The sequence below is a fragment of the Diabrotica virgifera genome, chromosome 7 (assembly GCF_917563875.1).
Source record: "Diabrotica virgifera virgifera chromosome 7, PGI_DIABVI_V3a".
Lineage (NCBI taxonomy): Eukaryota > Metazoa > Arthropoda > Insecta > Coleoptera > Chrysomelidae > Diabrotica > Diabrotica virgifera.
The window spans coordinates 171231394-171250784 of NC_065449.1; the positions used below are offsets into that span (position 1 = coordinate 171231394).

At 33.5% G+C, this 19391-nt stretch overlaps 2 protein-coding genes across 3 annotated transcripts in view; both read right to left on the minus strand.

The window, feature by feature from the left end:
- Nucleotides 1-19391, minus strand: part of LOC126887628 (alpha-1,6-mannosyl-glycoprotein 2-beta-N-acetylglucosaminyltransferase-like) — a 119410-nt gene that overhangs the window by 84921 nt on the left and 15098 nt on the right. The gene's annotated exons all lie outside the window — the stretch shown is intronic.
- LOC126887627 (alpha-1,6-mannosyl-glycoprotein 2-beta-N-acetylglucosaminyltransferase-like) overlaps nt 1-19391 on the minus strand; it is a 51406-nt gene that overhangs the window by 12416 nt on the left and 19599 nt on the right. For both annotated transcript variants that reach the window (XM_050655231.1, XM_050655230.1), the window contains exons 4-5: nt 7720-8026; nt 1065-1279 (exon numbers count right to left, since the gene is read on the minus strand). In XM_050655231.1, coding sequence (XP_050511188.1) covers nt 1065-1279; nt 7720-8026 — 522 coding nt within the window. The remainder of the gene's footprint in view (nt 1-1064; nt 1280-7719; nt 8027-19391) is intronic.

The following is a 19391-nucleotide window of genomic DNA, read 5'->3' on the forward strand; positions in this document are numbered from 1 at the left end:
GCGCCCGCCCCAAGCGCCCAGTGCATAAACCGGCACTGTGAGTTCGTTTGTAGGCACGTATCCTACAAGTCAAGTGCAAAGATGGGACAAAGCAAAGAAAGAAACCATTCTTGTGGAATGTCCTAATATTGTAACGTTTTACAATAAGTATATGGGCGGAGTGGACTTAATGGACTCGTTGATGGCTTTGTATAGAACTAAAATTCCTTCTAAAAAGTGGTACCTTCGCATTGTGTTCTATATATTTGACTTGGCAGTTGTGAATGCTTTTTTACTTTATAGAAGAGACATCCAGTTACTTGGTGTAAGAAAAAACGATGAACTAAGTCTTTTAGATTTCAAAGCATCTATTGCCGCTTGTCTTTGTCAAGAGGGTAAAGAAAGGCTTAAGAAGAGAGGAAGGCCCAGTCTATCTATAATAGAACAAAAAATAGAGCAGAAAAGGAAAAGAGGACTTATCGCTACTCTACCGGAGAAAAACATACGGAAAGATGGAATAGGCCATTGACCTACATTTTCAGAAAAGCGTGGTCGTTGCAAGAAACCGGGATGTCTAGGCGTGCCAAAAGTGTTATGTGAAAAATGTAATGTAAATTTGTGCTTTACGCCTAATTCTAATTGCTTTGTGGACTTTCATAAAAATTAACTTTTTTTCCCATTGTAACTTGAGAGTCACAAACCCTTTTTAAACAAAGAAAATAAAGAATTAAAAAAAATTAAAAAATGTTTTAATTTGATCCTATCCTTGAAGTATATAACACCAGAAATTTTTTTTGCAGTTAAAAAAATTGGGCAGTACAGGGTTAAGAATTTGGGATGAATATTGTTAAAACCTGGGGCTTTACCTGGCTTGACATCCTTGAGAGCTATGGCAGAGAGAGATGGCAGAAAAAAGTATGGAAGTGGACTCCCGTTGCAAGGAAGAAACGAGGAGGTACAAGAAGCAATAACATCGAGGGAATTAAGGCAAAATGACTGCATTGACAGAAATAGCTGTCTGATGTATGAATAACGGTGAATATATTAATGTACCTACTAGTTTTTAAGAAGATTTTTATATTTACCATTCTCCGATATGGAAAACCCTGGGGGCACGAGCTATTATTGCATGTAGTTTATCTTTCAAACAGTTTTGAGATACATGTTGTAACGACCAATCCCAATTGTAGTCGTCATATTGACAAAAATTTGATGCACAATTTACAATCTGCAACCAAGTTGATCTGTTAAAAGCCATTCCCATGTTATGTTTACTGCTAATCCATGGTGATATTTCTACCTAAAATAAAAATAGTATAACAAAATTTATCTGAAAACTTTGATTACGTTTTAGTTATATGTAGTAAATAACTGATGACTATTAGTAGATAAGAGAAGAGTATATCATACAAGAATAAATAAAACCGCTAAACGCCGTAAACATAGTAGTGGGAACAAAATATTGCAGAGTAATACAAAAGGACTGATATGAATATTACGTGGCGCATTTCATTTTGATGGAAAATAAAACTAGTTGTTGTTCCGTCCCGATATATAAACATTTTTGGACAGCAGTGTAGTTAATATTTTTGGGCAGCAGTGTATTTGATATGTGCGCATATGTAAAACGCGTCGTCATGCGCGCCGATCCATCATCACACACGTCTACACGAAGCACGCAGGTCCGATTCTGTCTAAATCATGACCCACTACTTTGCGGCTTGCGCCGCGCCGTGTAATTTGGGTTGCCTTTATAAACTTGAATCGGCGAAATGGGCCTTTTGAGTTATTTAAAAAATATTACATATTATTATTATTACATACAATTTATAGATATTACAAAGAAAAGGTATCTAAATGGTTTTCGAGCAAGTCATGCTGTATGAAAGAATTTTATAAATAATAAAATTTTGCTATATTACCTAACCACTTATTCTATTGGCCATGAGCCGATGGGTAGAGGGGATTTGACAGCTTTCGCCAGCGCTGTTAGTGGCAGTTTTGTGCATTTATCTGATAAAGTTAAATGGCGCGCCATGGGTAGAGGAGAGGGGATTTGACGGTTTTCTCCAGCGCTGTTAGTGCAGCGTTGCCACATTTAGTAGATTTCTACTTTTTTGGTAGATTTTTGATATTTTTTAAAAAATTCTAGTAGGCAATATTTTTTAGTAGATTTTTGGTATATTTCAACATTTCCTTATGACAAAAATAAAATTTGCTTTTTAATAGTATTTACCCCATTTCTAAATTAATTTTTAGACATTTTGTTACAATTTCCCAATGTCATTACCGAAAATAAGATTCAGGGGTGGGATTCTGTGTACAATCTCTAACACCGCCGACCGCTTTCTATCAATGTCAATATATTTGAATTTTTAGTTTTAATTCAAATATTTTCTGGTTTTACTAAGTGTCACTTCAGCATCAACTAGCAAAACTAGAAAATAATTCAATTAAAGCTAAAAATTCAAATATTTTCGCGACAATTGACATCGATAGAAAGCGAAGTGTAGATATCTACAGTGCACGGAATCTAGCTCCAGGACGTAGATGATGAATATTAAACAGAAATGAAACTGGATTCTGGTGTAACAAACTTGTAGATTTCAAGTAGCAGTGCAATCAGTACCTATTTCAGGTGTTATTGAAGAGTTCTGGCATTCGGTGAGCCTGTTAGAAGCTAAGAATGGAAAACTAAAATATCTAAATATTAAAATTATAATATATGTAACTTTGCAAAACAACAAATGTTGTGTTTGCGTGTTTCTAATGTAACATGCGAAATAATTGTTTGAAGAATATGATCCAGACATGCAGATGTTAAAATCAGTGGATGACAAAATATTATATACAAATATTAAATATAAAACTGATAAAAATTAATAATAGTTGGTCATTTTTTCCCCAGTTAAAATATAAAAAAGTTTGGTTTTTGTTTACAAACAGTCATATTAATTTCTAGTTAAACTCCCTCTGTGGCTCAGTGGTAAGAGCGCCTACCTTTGGATCGAAAGGACCGAATGGTCGTGAGTTCGAATCTCACCAGGGTAGAGAATTTTTCTTTTATTATAAATTAATAAATGAAAATAGTTTCTATCCTTGTGGGATCGGTACCCACCGGAGGGACCGCAGACGTTCGGATACAATTAGCGTCTCTGCAAAGACAATGACATCGACTTTACAAAGTAACAAGACACTTACTAAACACACACACTACACATAACACTAGCTACCTAATTGGTAAAATCCACTGTACCATCACCATGCCAATGCCCATTAGTTGTCGAGGCATTAGCTAAATAAAAAAATTTCTAGTTAGTCAGCTGTTATTTTTATTATAGAAAGTTCTAAATTATATACAAATATATTAATAAAGTTTTATAGTATATTGTATTTTAGTTTTTGATAAGTAGATTTTAGTAAGATAAACTTACAGTAGAGTTTCTAAATAAAATGTGGCAACGCTCTGTTAGTGGCAGTTGGCAGTTTTGTTTTGTGCATTTGATAAACTTTATAAACTGAAATGGCGGATAATACGGATTTTTCAAAAAAGAAAACAGGATATTGCAGCTGTTGTATTGATTCATGTAAAAATACTGAATATAACAGTACTGGATGCATTTATTATATTCGGAAACATTGCGTACATGTCCTGCATCAACTAAATCCTTTCCTTTTTTGGTGTTGCTGATTGAAATTGGATATCATGGGAAATAAGACTTGAATCCAATATGTTTAATATCCATTTTGATAGAATTCAAACAAATTACAATTCATACAAATTACAAATTTTACAGTAAGCACACAAAAATAAACAGAGGTAACATTTAAAATGTTAAATAATTCATTTAAACTTATTCTTTTTCTCAATGGTCTCTTGCGTAATCAGTCATCCAGTCGCACGAACTTATATATTAAATATTAAAATTATAATGAATAAAATAAAAAAACATAATTAATTTTACTATTAATTCTGTGGGTTACAATAATATTTCAGTTCATAATTTGTGTCTTTCTAGATAAGTATCTATTTTTCTCGTTTTGTATATTTCACATACATAAATTTTATCAGAAAAGTATAAGTTTCAAACCGCGAGATTGCGCTACCGTCGAAACTCACAGCCAATATCACTTTTTACCCCTTCTTCTTCTTCTTCATGTGCCATCTCCTCTAAGAAGGTTGGCAACCATCACGGCAATTCGCACTTTCGATACCGCTGCTCTAAAGAGATCAGCAGAAGTGCAATTAAACCAAGCTCTCAAATTGTTTAACCAGGAGATGCGTCTTCTTCCGCGACTCCTATCCTGTATTCTTCCTTGTATTATTAATTGTAACAAGTTATAACGCTCGCCCCTCATAACATGTCGCAGATATTGCAGTTTTCTGACTTTAATTGTATTTAAAACCTCTTTATCTTTTCCCATTCTTCTCAACACCTCGATATTCGTGACTCTATCCACCCAAATTATTCTTAATATTCTTGTGTAGGCCCATAACTAACATCCTTCTTTAATGTCCAAGCCTCCAATCCATAGAATAATACGGAGAACACGTAGCATCTCAGAAGTCTTATCTTTAAAGAAATTGTAATGTCCCTGCTACAGAGTACTTTTTTCAGTTTGTGGAAAGCATTTCTTGCCTGTCCTATTCTTGCTTTAATCTCTTCTGTGTACTCATTAGTTTCATTAATTATTGTACCCAAATATTTGCATTTTTCAACCTTTTTAATTTGTTCTCCATGTATTGTTATGCTTTCTTGGCGCTGTTGAGCTTTTGTGATTACCATAAATTGTGTCTTTTTTGTGTTTAGGGACAGTCCGTTTTCTTGGCTGACTTCTACCACTCTGTCAACCATCTGTTGTAAATCCTCAAGACATTCGGCTAATAAAATAGTGTCGTCGGCAAACCGTATATTATTGATTGGTCGGCCATTTATTTTTATTCCCGTAGTTAGGTCTTCTAGTGCTTCCTGGATTATTTCCTCTTAATACAAATTGAACAAAGTAGGAGACAGGACACAGCCCTGTCTGACGCCCCTCTCAATGTGTATTTCATTTGAAAAGGCGTTGTTCTCTTTTACCCCTTAGCTTCTGCAAAACTATTTCATATAATAATTTTGATATTTAAATTAATTTTATGTCTCTCTTGCAGAATGCCACGAACATATAAGGGAATAACCAACAGACAAAATTGGGACGCTGAGCATATGAAAAATGCCATACAAGAAGTTAAGCGAGGAATGCCTGTTAAAACCGCTGCGCGAATCTTCCAGGTGCCAAGAATATCGCTGAAACGGCGTGTAATGGACAAAAATAAGGTAGCAAAGCTAGAGAAGAAGTCACTAGGTAGCTGCCACCCTGTATTTTCCCAGAACAAGAACAAGAACTAGTAAGGCATATCCAAGATTTTGAAAGTAGGATGTATGGACTCACCTTGCGTGATTTGCGGCAATTAGCGTATCAGCTTGCTGAAAAAAAAAACAAACTGCCCCACAAGTTTTCAGTTTTCCCATGTCGAAAAAGCTGCTGGTAAAGATTGGTTGTATAGTTTTAGAAGAAGACACCCAGAAATTTCCTTGAGATGTCCTGAAGCGACCTCAGCTGCTAGAGCAAGAGCCTTCAACAAACAGGTTGTGACAAAGTTCTTTAATCTGTTAAGAGAGATTTATGCAAAAAATAATCATGCTCCTCACTAAGTTTATAACGTAGACGAGACTTCGATTTCTAATATTAGCAAAAAAGGTTCCAAACAAGTTGCGAGGGTAACATCAGCGGAGCGCGGAATTTCGACGACAGCTGTAGTTTGTGTCAGCTGCAGGAAGTTTTCTACCCCCAATGCTCATTTTCAGCAGGAAGCGAATGAAAGCTGAACTGACAGACAGAGCTCCTCCGGGTACCATATTTGCTTGTAATGAAAGTGGTTGGATGCGTACAGAAGTTTTTAAGCAGTGGTTTGCTCATTTCGTATCTTTTGTGAAGTGAAGCCAAGTATCCATGAGCCCGTCTTACTTATATTAGATGGACATTTATCGCACACCAGAAATCTCGATTTAATTGTTAGTACCAGAGAAAAATTTATAACCATCTTATAACCTAAATTGTTAAAAATAAATTACGTGTAAGTTCTTAGTTATTTGTTTTGTAGTTAGTCCATGTGGTGAGACCGCTCCCATCTGAAAAAATTTCTGATTCGATTTCTTTGTGGACTCCTATTCAAAAATGTCCCTGTTAAACAAATCTGAAGGGTGGCGGGCGGAATTTTTGGGCAGAAATTGTTTAAACAATTTTTTAAACAAATACAAAAGATCACCTTTTTTTGCTCTGGAACATATACTTATAGGTTTTTTTGGGTTATTTTAAACAAGAAACGTATCTTGTAATTTTTCTTAAAAATTGATAGTTTTCGAGTTATAGGCGATTGAAAATCTGAAAAATGCGAAAATACGCATTTTCGAGGCTTAAAAACTCATATTTAAATTAGTATTTTTGAGGTTGCCAGATACTTAAATTGAAGATTAAACATTCATCTTCAAGATTCTGAAGAGTGATCGCGTCTAACCTTAATTTATACCGATGTTTTTTAATTGTTAAATATGCGTGTTCAGTTCATCCGATTTTTTGCCGATGCGGCGAGCTATATTTCAAAAATCTCCTATTTTCCTCCGAAAAATATTTTTTCTAGATTCTTTGGGATATTCTAAATAAAATAAGTTTCTTGACATTTTTCCCAAAAGTTAATAGTTTTAAAGTTATAAGCGATTTAAAATCCGAAAAATGTCAAAAAACGCATTTTTGGATTTTAAATCGCTTATAACTTTAAAACTATTAACTTTTGAGAAAAATGTCAAGGTTTTAAAATACTATAAAATATCCTAAATAAAATGTCATCATTTTATTTAGAATATTCCAAAGAATCTATAAAAAATATTTTTCGTAAGAAAATAGGAGATTTTTGAAATAGAGCTCGCCGCACCGGCAAAAAATCGGATAAACACGCATATTTAACAATTAAAAAACAATGGTATGAATTAAGGTTAGACGCAATCACTCTTCAGAATCTTTAAGCTGAATGTTTAATCTTCAATTTAAGTATCTGGCAACCTCAAAAATATTAATTTAAATATGAATTTTTAAGCCTCGAAAATACGTATTTTCTCATTTTTAAGATTTTAAATCGCCTACAACTCGAAAACTATTAATTTTTAAGAAAAAGTACAAGATACATTTCTCGTTTAAAATAACCCAAAAAACCTATAAATATATGTTCCAGAGCAAAAAAACGTGATCTTTTGTATTTGTTAAAAAAAAATTGTTTAAAAAATTTCTGCCCAAAAATTCCGCCTGGCACCCTTCAGATTTGTTTAAAGGGGACATTTTTGAATAGGAATCCACAAAGAAACCGAATCAGAAATTTTTCCAGACGGGAGCGGTCTCACCACATGGACTAAGTTAAATGTTAAGTGGTTGTAATATAAAGGACTTATACAGTAAATCTTTATTTATTTAACAATAAATTCAGTGTTTTTCATTTGTTTAGATATAAGTAATTAAAAATAAATAAAGTCCATTAAGATTAAACATTAGCGCCTAAAAGAACATAAATTAAAAAATCAAATCAGAAAAATAAAGTCTTGTAACCTAGTACACAGCACATGACAATAAAAATATATTTTTGAATAAAGTAGTGAAAAGAAAATACATAAGACATTGTTAAGACAGTGGCATTTATAAAGTACATACCTTTTTCGAATCGGAATAGTAGTTGTATGTTTTCAAGTATGTTCCCAAAGACAATATATTACAATGCTTACAATATTCTTTGTAGGTCCGTTCCATCAATCGCAACAAATGGATAAAGTCCTCAGCAACATAGTGATCCTCTTCAAGAAAAACTACCAGACCGGTGTGATTTCTGGTAATATCCAGGTCACTAAATACCCTATTTGCTTTCCACCACCAATGGTGTTTTGTTTGAGTAAATTTTGCTTCTCTATAATGCCCACGGACGTCTGGGTAAAGTGCATTATTACATTTTTTTCTTAAAGCTCTGTAAATGTTAATAAAGGTTAGTAAATTATTGAATGGGTTGCATCCCACATAACAATTTCATGTTCTTATAGTAGATTCATAGAACACACTTTTCAGAAAAAGTATATACTGAGAATATGCGTAATTACCATTGCGAATGTGCAGAGCAGATACTGAGTATATACTGCATTACAGTACTTAAACGTTCTATGTATATACTTAGAATGTACTACCGCACTTCTTTTCAGTAGGTATATACCAAGAATGTACTTTTTAGAACATTCCAAGGAAGTGCTATAAACCTTATATGTGTATACTTAGAACATACTACCGCACACCTTTTTAGTTTATACCAAGAAGGTACTTTTTAGAATATTCCAAGGAAGTGCTATAAACCTTCTATTTAGGTATATACTTAGAACGTATGGTTCTTTTCAAGAGGATTTATAACATTTATAACATTATAGGATTTATAACATTTATTCTAACATGACATTTTAGTTAAATCTGACAGTTGTCAAATTTTATTTGCAATTGGGCATAAAAACAAATCAATTGTCTTTATTGCATTTATAAAATGGTATTTTCTTTGATTTGTATAGTCTTATAAATTGTACAGATTATATTCATAGATATATTATATAATTAGTAAATAAATTTTTTTCTATTATAGCGCCATCTATCGACAACTAGAATAATCACCGAACTAGAATAATTACCAAAGTAATCACCGACGTGCCTTTTTTTCTGTCATATACAATTTAATGCGTTAGAAAGAAATCGAAAAACTGTGACGCACTGAAAAGTGCTCATGAGAAAAAGCATACTACCGCACAATATTTAGCTAAACTAAACTATGTATAAGTAACTAAAATTTATATACTTAAATATTGGCTCCGTGCGTCTCCCCTCTATTTACAGAAATTTACAGTCACGTGTCACGCTGTCAGTTTTGTAAGGACGTTTTAGTATTGACTCTTATGGGATTATTTTGTTAAACTTAAATATTTTATTTTCTAGTGATAATAAACGAATACAAATTGTTAGAATTCATTAGTTATTCTTTTATAATGTCACTTATAGTTCAACAAAAATATTTTTTGTCGTTAATAAAGATTTATTGACATAATTTGCGATAGTGAGGTTATATAGGACACACCGTAACCGTATCCGTACTTTTTGGAGTCAATTCGGATTTATCAGAGCTAAAAAGTGTATGTAATATGTACAAAACTTGTAAAAACGTAAATAATATAATTATATCATGTGTACATCCTTTGTATATATAGAAAAAGTTAACCTCACTTCATCCTTATGACAGCGTTAATTAATTTTATTCTTTGATCTAATTTTTTTGGGAACGAGTAAAATAAAAGTATCTCACATCACTAGCTTTCCATGTATCTTTACAGTGAACAACACAACAAATAATGTGATATGGCATTTTTTTTTAAATGCCCCATTTAAACATACAATAAAGCGTCCTTACAAAGATTCAAGCAACCGCCACCATGAACAGGTCGGTCGATTTTGCTTTGACACTTTGTTAACGCTCGGAGCGAATATGTACTTACCTAGATACCTAGATACTATTTAAGTAATATATTGAGTTACCAAAATAGATTATATGTATTTTGAAGCACCGCACCGCAAACAAAATAAAGAGATTATGTATGCTCTTTAGTCCTAGTACTTTATCATTCGTCTTCGTCCTTAACACTTCTTAGATACAAATAATGCCTGTTTTCGTTTTCATATTTTACCGTTGTTTCTTATCCCTGATCCATTCAGGTAAGAAATGGTCAGAATAAGACGGGGGATATGTATTGTGGAATAACAACATCGGTGGTTAGTGTTGCCAAACGGAGAGAAATTTCCCTTTTTGTGGGAATTTTCAACCATAAAAGGTGATAAAGAGAAAAAGTTAACTCAAAAGGGAATTTTTGATCCAGTCCAAATTGTAAAATATTAAGAAAAAATCAAAATATTTGAAAATAATTAAACATATCTTCTCAGATTTTGTAAACAGGAGGGTATTTTTTATAAAAGTGGGAATTTTTAAGGTACCTAAGTTGACGGAAAAAGCTTATTCGGCGGTTGGCAACACCAAAGCCTTTGGTTGTGGGGTTTGGCATGTTTTGTTCTGGAATGGCCCATATTAAATTGAATGTACCTAAATTCAAATTCCAACTATGTAAAAATACTCATGATAAACTCGAAATGGTAGTCATTTCAATTATGAAAACGAATTTTTAATGGTATGTAAACGTTAATACAATTAATGTTTAAACTTTTTTACCATACAACAATTTTGAAATGAAATTCGTCCAATACTACCTACATACATAAATTTTATGAACTATTCTAAAAAATAAGGAAGTTGATAATCTATAAGGCTAATATTATACTTCCTATACATACATATTATTTTTAAGATATTTTAAAATTATCTACTTATAAGTATGTGTTAAGAATATTCAATAAATGTATATTCTAAGAATAAACTTTTACGAATATTCCGAGATACTACGTACACGAATGTGCTCAGTATATTCGGTACGAGAATATTCTTTGAAGTATATGCAAAGAACATGAAATTTAGAATGTTTTTTAAGGTACATGCTATGCTTGTACTACGCATATACTAAAAAGAATATACTCCGACGAATGTTGGTAGTATATGCTTTGAACATGATGCAAACATCATTGTTATGTGGGAGATGCGAGTTCATTTTGAATAAAGTAAAAAACAGACGTTTTGCTCTCTACAATATGCAGAGCATCTTCAGGCCAATGGTTACAAGTAAACTAAATGTTGCTGTTACAAGGAGTGATTTCTAAAGTGTTCAATAACATGATTTCTTGCTCAAATTACGCTAATAGGAATTTGATTGGATAGACAGATAATGCTGCATAGGTTAACAAGCATATGGGCAAGTTCTTGAGGGTATATAGAGAGAAAAGTGGCGAAAGACAGCCAACAAATCTGTGTTTGATATTTTGTTTGTAAAATGAAATAAAAAGTGATGTCATCTATTTAACTTTTAATATGTAACGGTTAAAAGAAGAGAAGAGAAAAAGAAGAATGAGAGAAAAAGTTATACATTTCAAAGCTATTAATGGAAGAATCTCCTACATCAGAATCGAAAATAAACAAGCCAATATATCTTTAGTTAACTGCTACGCACCTACCGAGGAAGCAGACCAACAAGATAAAATGGAATTCTATGAACTTTTAGAAGAAACCTGCAAAAATATTCCTAGGAACGATATCTTAATAATACTGGGAGATTTTAACGCGCAAGTGGGAAAAGAGAGCTACAACCAAAATGTAGCAGGTAAAGAAACGATCCACAATGTCACAAACGATAACGGGGCAAAAGTTTGCAATCTGGCAGCAGCAACAAATACCTACATCGTCAGTACGAAATTTATTCATAAAAGGGAACACAAGATAACCTGGATGTTACCAGGGAGATCAGATGGCAACCAAATAGATCATGTTTTGATTTCGAAAAAATGGACAAAGATAATACAAGATGTGAGATCCTTTAGAGGAGCAAACGCTGACCCTGACCACATACTCTTAATAGCCAAAATGAAGATGAAAATCATCAAAGCTAATAATAAAGTAGGAAAAAGAAGGAAGTGGAACTTAACCAAATTAAAAGTGCAACAAACAAAACAAGAGTATTCAGAGGAATTAGTACAAAAACTAAAGAGGTACAATGGCACGAACGTAGAAGAGGAATGGAAAAATATAAAAATGAGCATCATAGAGGCTGCGGAGCAAACCATAGGACCTCAAGAAAATAAAAAAACTAAAGAATGGTTTGACGAAGAATGTCGATACCAAAGTCAACTGAAAACGCTGGCACGAAACAAATGGCTTGAAAATAGCGGACAAGAGGAAAGAGAACAATACCAGAAAGAAAAGAGAGAAGCGGCCAAACTTTATAAAAGAAAAAAAGAGACATGGATCTCAGATCAGATGCAAGAGATTGAAACAAATAATAGAGACAACAAAAATTGTTTGAATATATAAAACAACAATATAATGGTAACAAAGTGACCAGCAAAATAAGCAAAAAAGATTGGGAAAATCACTTTAAAGATATAAATACAAGCAACCAAGCAATCGACACAGAAGAAGAAGATATAACAGATAACCGAGATGAAGAAGAAGATGCACCTACCTACCAAGAATTTATAGAAGTAGTAAAACAACTAAAATCTGACAAAACTCCAGGACCAGATGAGATTAACAATGAACTTATTGCAAATGGAGGAGATGACCTTCTAAACCAGGGATTTAGAAAAGGGAGATCAACAATTGATGCAATCCACGTTTTAACGCAAACAATCGAAAAAAGTTACGAACATGGCATAGAATTGCACATATTGTTTATTGATTTCCAGCAGGCTTTCGACAGCATCTACAGAAAACAGCTATTAAAAGAAATGAAAAATATGAATATACCTGCAAAATTAATAAGATTGACCAGAATGACAATGATGGACACAACAGCAAAGGTCAAAACAGTGGATGGTGAAACGAAGAATATTAACATAGAACACGGGGTAAGACAAGGTGACAGCCTATCGACAACGCTCTTTAATATAGCCTTGGAGGGAGTAATTAGAAACACAGGACTAACAAAAAAGACAATAATCCAAAGTTCTACACAAATAATAGGGTATGCAGACGACCTAGGGTTGATAGCCCGTGACAAGAGAAGTCTAGAAGATGCACTGCTAACACTGACAAGAGAGGCAAAAATCAGGGGGTTAATAATTAATCAGAAAAATACAAAATACTTAATAAGTACGAGAAATCAAGACCAAGTAAATAGAATAAAAGAGATAAGAATAAGTCATAATGTATTCCAAAGGGTTGACTGCTTTAAATACTTAGGAGTGATAGTAGATGGTCAAAACAGAAGAAGCATAGAGATAAATGAAAGAGTTAAAGCAGGGAATAGGGCATTCTGGAAATACCACAAGTTACTTAAAGATAAAAACCTAAGCAAGAAAACAAAGACAAAGATATATATAGAGCGGCAATTAGACCAGTCATCACTTATGGAGCAGAAGCAATGTGCCTTACAAAAAAAGATGAAGAAAAATTGAGAATAATAGAAAGAAAAATTATTAGAAGAATACATGGCCCAATCAAAACAGATCAAGGAGAAATACGAATTCTGATGAATCACGAAATAAGAAATCTAATGGAAGGAGAAGATATAGTGAGATTCATTAAAGCACAAAGGTTAAAATGGTATGCACTAATTAGGCAGATAACAAATTGGACGCTAGTAATAAACATACCTAGAGGAAGACCGAAAATAAGATGGGAAGTCCAACTGCGAGAGGATATATCCAATATGGAAATTACAGGCTGGAGAGAAAAAATACAGAATAGGAAAGAATGGAAACAGATTACAGAAAAAGCAAAAAAACACGAAAATCTATAAAGGATAATGAAGAGGAATTATGCGGACCAATCCACCGCATGAAATGGATTAAAAGAGCTCATGAACCTGAGCGACCTATACTCTATACTAGAGTGACCGGTCTATATATATATATATATATATTATTTACTTTACTATAAAAAGATCGTCTACTATAAAAATATAAATATCACCTAATTTTATCACGACTTGGAATAATCGTGGTATCTGACAACTTTTTTAGTTGTTATTGTAGACATATACAAAGAAACCTATCGGCTTCTCCCAAGAGTTCGGAGCCGCTTTTTAATAATTATTAACAATGCAGTGCAAAAACGCTTGCACTGCATATCTTAAATGATTATAACTTAATTATTGTTCTCTATTTCTTAAGTTTTTATTTATTTACATTGAATATTAATTTGTTTTGTTGTATAATTAACGTTTACAATAATTATGTGATCTACTTGATTTAAAATGGATTCAGGATTTTTTTTATACTTTGGCAACTATGTCAACTTAGATCTCTGGCGTAGATAATGACGTGCAACGGTAAGTAAATTAGACGGACTGTAGTTGGAAAAACAACTAAATAATTGTATCATTTAGTTATAGTATTTTTACTACAAAAGCGATATTACGTAGGTCAAAATTTTTGACGTAAGAGAACTGTCAAAACATTAGAATGTGACTTTTCATTATTATGCCATGTTTATAACATAGAGGTATATATTAACATAGAGGGAGCCTACCTTCCGCGCTTTCTGACGACAAGATCTCATGGACTGGTTTGCTGCATCTCTTTCTAACACATTGTATCGAAAATCTATGATGACATTCAGTGTGAATATAGGCACGGAAGAGGAGGACAACTGTAGCAGCTTTACTATGCGTAAGAGTGAAACAGCACTAATCCAAATAAAAAAGATGGTGTCGTCACTTCGCTCTGAATGACACTCTCTCTATGCTAATATATAACTCTATGGTTTATAATAAACATGGCAATAATGAAAAGTCACTGTCTAATGTTTTGACAGTTCTCTTACGTCAAAAATTTTGACCTACGTAATATCGCTTTTGTAGTAAAAATACTATATACTTGTAGGATTACATTCGTTTAAGTTATTTTATTTTATCATAAACGCGAGCCGAAAGCCAGTTAAGTGGCATTTGCCTAATAATAAAAAACGCGATAGATCTATAGGTTCAGCATATCATTGCCAAGTGACAGTATTAAAAGTCAGAAAAAAGTCGAGTTGACATTAAGACGCTGATGATAGGGGGCAGACGGCCTTTTTCATCAGAATAAAGACGAACGACGAAATTAGATAGCATATTTTTGATATAAAGCCGTTTTAGATGTTCAGTGTTAATTACCGTTCACATTAGTTGTTACATTATCCTTGTAATTTACGAGTAAAGTATTTGCTGTATCCTAAAATCGACCTGTGACCAAAGAATCAACCCTAGACACTAGACAAACAGAAGATAAAAGCCTACATTTTGGGGGCTCAACCGAGATAGCAGATAGAAGACAGATATAATAAGGATAATCAGAGATATGGATTGAACGTGAGATCGACTGACGCTGACGTTTAGCCGCATATTGCCGTGCCGATATTGTTTTGAATGCTGATATGTTTTGAATGAAAACACAATGACGAACTCAATCCTATGAAATGGTAATAACGAGTTAAACTATTAGAGACGATCTGCAAGGTAAGAGATTTTTTTTTGCAACATTCTACCAAGAGACTAAGACGATAAGAAGATTGAACGTTATATTTTTAAGGACATTTCCCTTCTGTTGATGTGCTGATGCAACAGAAAATTCAGATGAACTTTGAAAACACGTTTTAAGAAAAAGTTTTTTATATGAATGAACGATTAATTGATCTTGATTTAATTTCGTGTCCATTATAAAAACATTCTCGTATATTTTTTGTTGACGATATATTTTCGTTTTAAGATTAGGAAAACGTTAATTTTTGTAGGTTTTATAGCACAAATATGCATTACTAAGGTTATTTCATTTTTTGAAAAGGTTTAATTTTTGCATGCTTTAGTTTTTTACGTAGTTATAAAAATTTCTTTTGATATTGTTGAATATTTTTTGAAAATATTTTATTATGGCAACTTTAGGTTCTATTCGTAATATTGACTATAATATTACTCACGCTAAGTTGAGAGTTGTTAAAATTTTGTATTACATTTTTTTTTCCACTGAAGGTGAACCTCGAAAAACTAGAAAAGCTTTGCGTGCTTTTCCTGGTTTTCGGCTTGACGACACTTCTGAACAATTTTTGAGTAAATGTAACAATGTAAGTGAAAAATTTGATCTTCCTGATTTAATTGCGATATGCCAAATTCTTGATTTGAATTATAAAAATGAGAAGCATGACGTGGTTGTTCGCATTTGTTCCTTTTTGAATACCATCATTAACGACGACGAAACTGAAGATGACGAAGAGGAGGATGACGTATCAGATATAGACGAAGAAGACGAAAGACGAAAGGAAGAAAAAAGACAACTGGAAGACGAAAAAAGACGAACGCAAGAAGAAAAACGACGATTGGAAGACGAAAGACGGGAAAATGATGAAAGACGAGAAAAAGAAAAACGACGATTGGAAGACGAAAGACAGGAAAATGATGAAAGACGAGAAAAAGAGAAACGACGATTGGAAGAAGAAAGACGAAAAGACGATGAAAGACGCGCAAAAGACGATGAAAGACTTGAAGAAGAAGAAAGAAGAAGACGTGAGAGAAGAAACGACGAGCTTAGACGAAGACGCGAAGAGCGAAATTATGACGAAAGACGACAAATATGTGATGAAAGACGTAGATATGAACGAAGTAATGACGAAGAAAGACGAAGATACGAAGACAGACGATATGACGAAGATATTCACGTATATGAAGAAATTGGAGAAAGAAGCTATAGCGCAAGCAATAACGCTGAAATGAGATCCGCGAATAATGGAGCGACTGGTACAAGACGACAGGAATCATTTGCATTAAGTTTTAGAGATGTGGAAGACAGCATAAGATCATTTAATGGAAAAGATGAATATCCTATTCGCACGTGGATTATCGAGTTTGAAGAAGTAGCTGAGATAACAGGATGGAACGACTTACAAAAATTAATCTACGCAAAAAAATGTTTAAATGGACTTGCCAAACTGTTTGTGTAGTCAGAAAAAGGCATCAGAAGTTGGCCTGATTTGAAGAGATGTTTAATCGAAGAATTCGGAGTACATGTAAATAGTGCACAGATACATAAGATGTTGATGACGAGACGAAAAAAATCTGATGAGACTGTACAAGAATACATGATTAAAATGAGAGAAATAGCTAATAGAGCTTACTTAGAACAAGAAGTTGTTATAGAATACATAACTGATGGAATACAAGACGAATCATCCAATAAACTAGTGTTATATGGAGCAAAAGATTTTGCAGACTTTAAGGAGAAAATTAAACTGTATGAGAGGATACACGGTAAGGAGACTACTGGACAAGCTCAAGGCTTTAGAGCAAATAAAGAAGGATCTAAGAAAAACGAGGACATCGTTAAAAACGAAAAAAGAGAGAAGAATGACAGGAAAAGAGAGAACAACATTACTTGTTTTAATTGTGGAAATAGAGGTCACAGATCTAAGGACTGTCCAGATAAGTCCAAGGGAACGAAGTGTTTTAGCTGCAACAAATATGGCCACGTTTCAAGTAAATGTCCCAATAAAAATTCGACGAAGGCTACTACAGAAAACACAGCTTTAAATGTAATTGAGGTTCAGCCGAAAACAGCGCTTAAACTTACAATTAATCAGATTACACTAACAGCTTTATTTGACACCGGAAGTGATATATGTACGATAAGAGAAGATGTGTATGACAAATTCTTTAATGATATGTGTTTAACACCCGACACCACAATGTTGAAAGGCTTAGGAGAAAATGCGAAAGTTAATACATTAGGATCATTCTCGACACAAGCTGACGTTAACGATGAGAAGTTTGATCTAAAATTTCATATTATCCCAAAAGCTGCGACATCTTTTCAAGCAATAATTGGAAATAATATTTTACAACAAGCATCTGTTAGTATAAGAGATGATGGGATAGTATTGTGCAAGAGGACAGACGAAAACTTTATTATGCAGATTATGCTTGACGAAAAAGCCAAAGAAGATGAAGTAAAAGTAGCACATATTGAAGACGAAAAACATAGAGAAACTGTTAGGCAGTTAATGGAAAGTTATGAACCAAAGAAAACGAAGACGACAGAAATTGAAATGAAAATTGTCTTAAAAAACGAGGAACCAATTTATGAAAGACCCAGACGATTATCTGTTCCTGAAAAAGAAGAGGTAGATAGGCAGATAAGTGAATGGTTAAACGAAGGCATAATAATTATTAAACCTAGTTGTTCGGATTTTGCCAGCGCAGTAGTATTGGAAAAGAAGAAGGACGGTCGGGCAAGAATTTGCTGCGATTATAGAAAAGTAAAATTTAGGTTTGACGACAAGCAAAAAAAGGCTTTTGAAACACTAAAGGAAAAACTAATAAATGAGCCAGTGTTACACATTTATCGACAAGGTGCTTATACGGAACTTCACACTGATGCAAGCCAGCATGGTTATGGAGCATGTTTACTACAGCGGTCTATTGATGATTCCAAGCTCCACCCAATATATTATATGAGTAAAAAAACCACACCTGCGGAAGAGAAGTACACCAGTTACGAGCTAGAGGTACTCGCTATTATAAGAGCGGTGAAGAAGTTTAGAATATATTTACTTGGGAACAAATTCAAAATTGTTACAGATTGTAATGCCTTTAAGCGAACTATGGACAAGAAGGACCTTACAACAAGAGTTGCACGATGGGCACTGATGCTAGAGGAGTACCAGTATGAAATTGAGCATAGAAAAGGTACTCAGATGCCTCACGTGGATACTCTTAGCCGATATCCAAAAGTTTTAACGGTTACAGAAGAAGATGGTATAATACAAAGAATTAAAGTGGCTCAGGATAAAGACGAGCACATCAAGGCGATAAAACAAATACTTCTGACAGAAGCATAATATGAAGATTTTTGCTTAGAGCACGAAATATTATACAAGTATGTCAATGGATTAAAACTGTTAGTTGTACCGAGAAATATGCAGACTGAGATAATAAGAAGAAGTCACGAGATAGGACATTTCTCTGAGAGAAAAACTGAGGAAGTAATAGTTAAAGACTTTTATATACCAAAGATAAAAGAAAAAGTTAAAAATGTTATTTCTAACTGTATAGCATGTATATTAGGAAGCAAAAAGGAGGGAAAAAAAGAAGGAACACTTAATCCCATACCAAAACTAGATGGTCCACTGCACACATACCATGCGGATCATTTGGGTCCATTGCAGTCTACAAGTAAGAATTATCAGCATATACTTGTAATTATAGACGATTTCACCTTTGTTTGGCTTTACCCGACGAAGTCGACAACGACGAAAGAAGTTATAACTTGTCTTGAAAAGCAACGTAGAATATTTGGAAACCCTTCTCGTATGATAACCGACCGAGGTACAGCATTTCGATCAGAGGAATTTGAAAGATATTGCCAAGAAGAAAACATTCAACATGTTCTAGTCACATCTGGAGTGCCACGAGGAAACGGTCAGGTTGAACGAGTGAATAGAACAATTATCCCTGTTCTTACGAAATTGAGTTTAGAAGAACCTACGAAATGGTATAAGAATGTTGACAGGGTACAAAGTGCATTGAACTCTACTTATCAACGAAGTATAGGTACTACACCTTTCGAAGTATTGGTTGGCGTAAAAATGAAAAATAAAGAAGACATTCGAATCAGAGAACTCATAGAGGAAGAGGCGATAAAAATATATGATGAAGGTAGAAAAGAACTTCGAGAAAGATGTA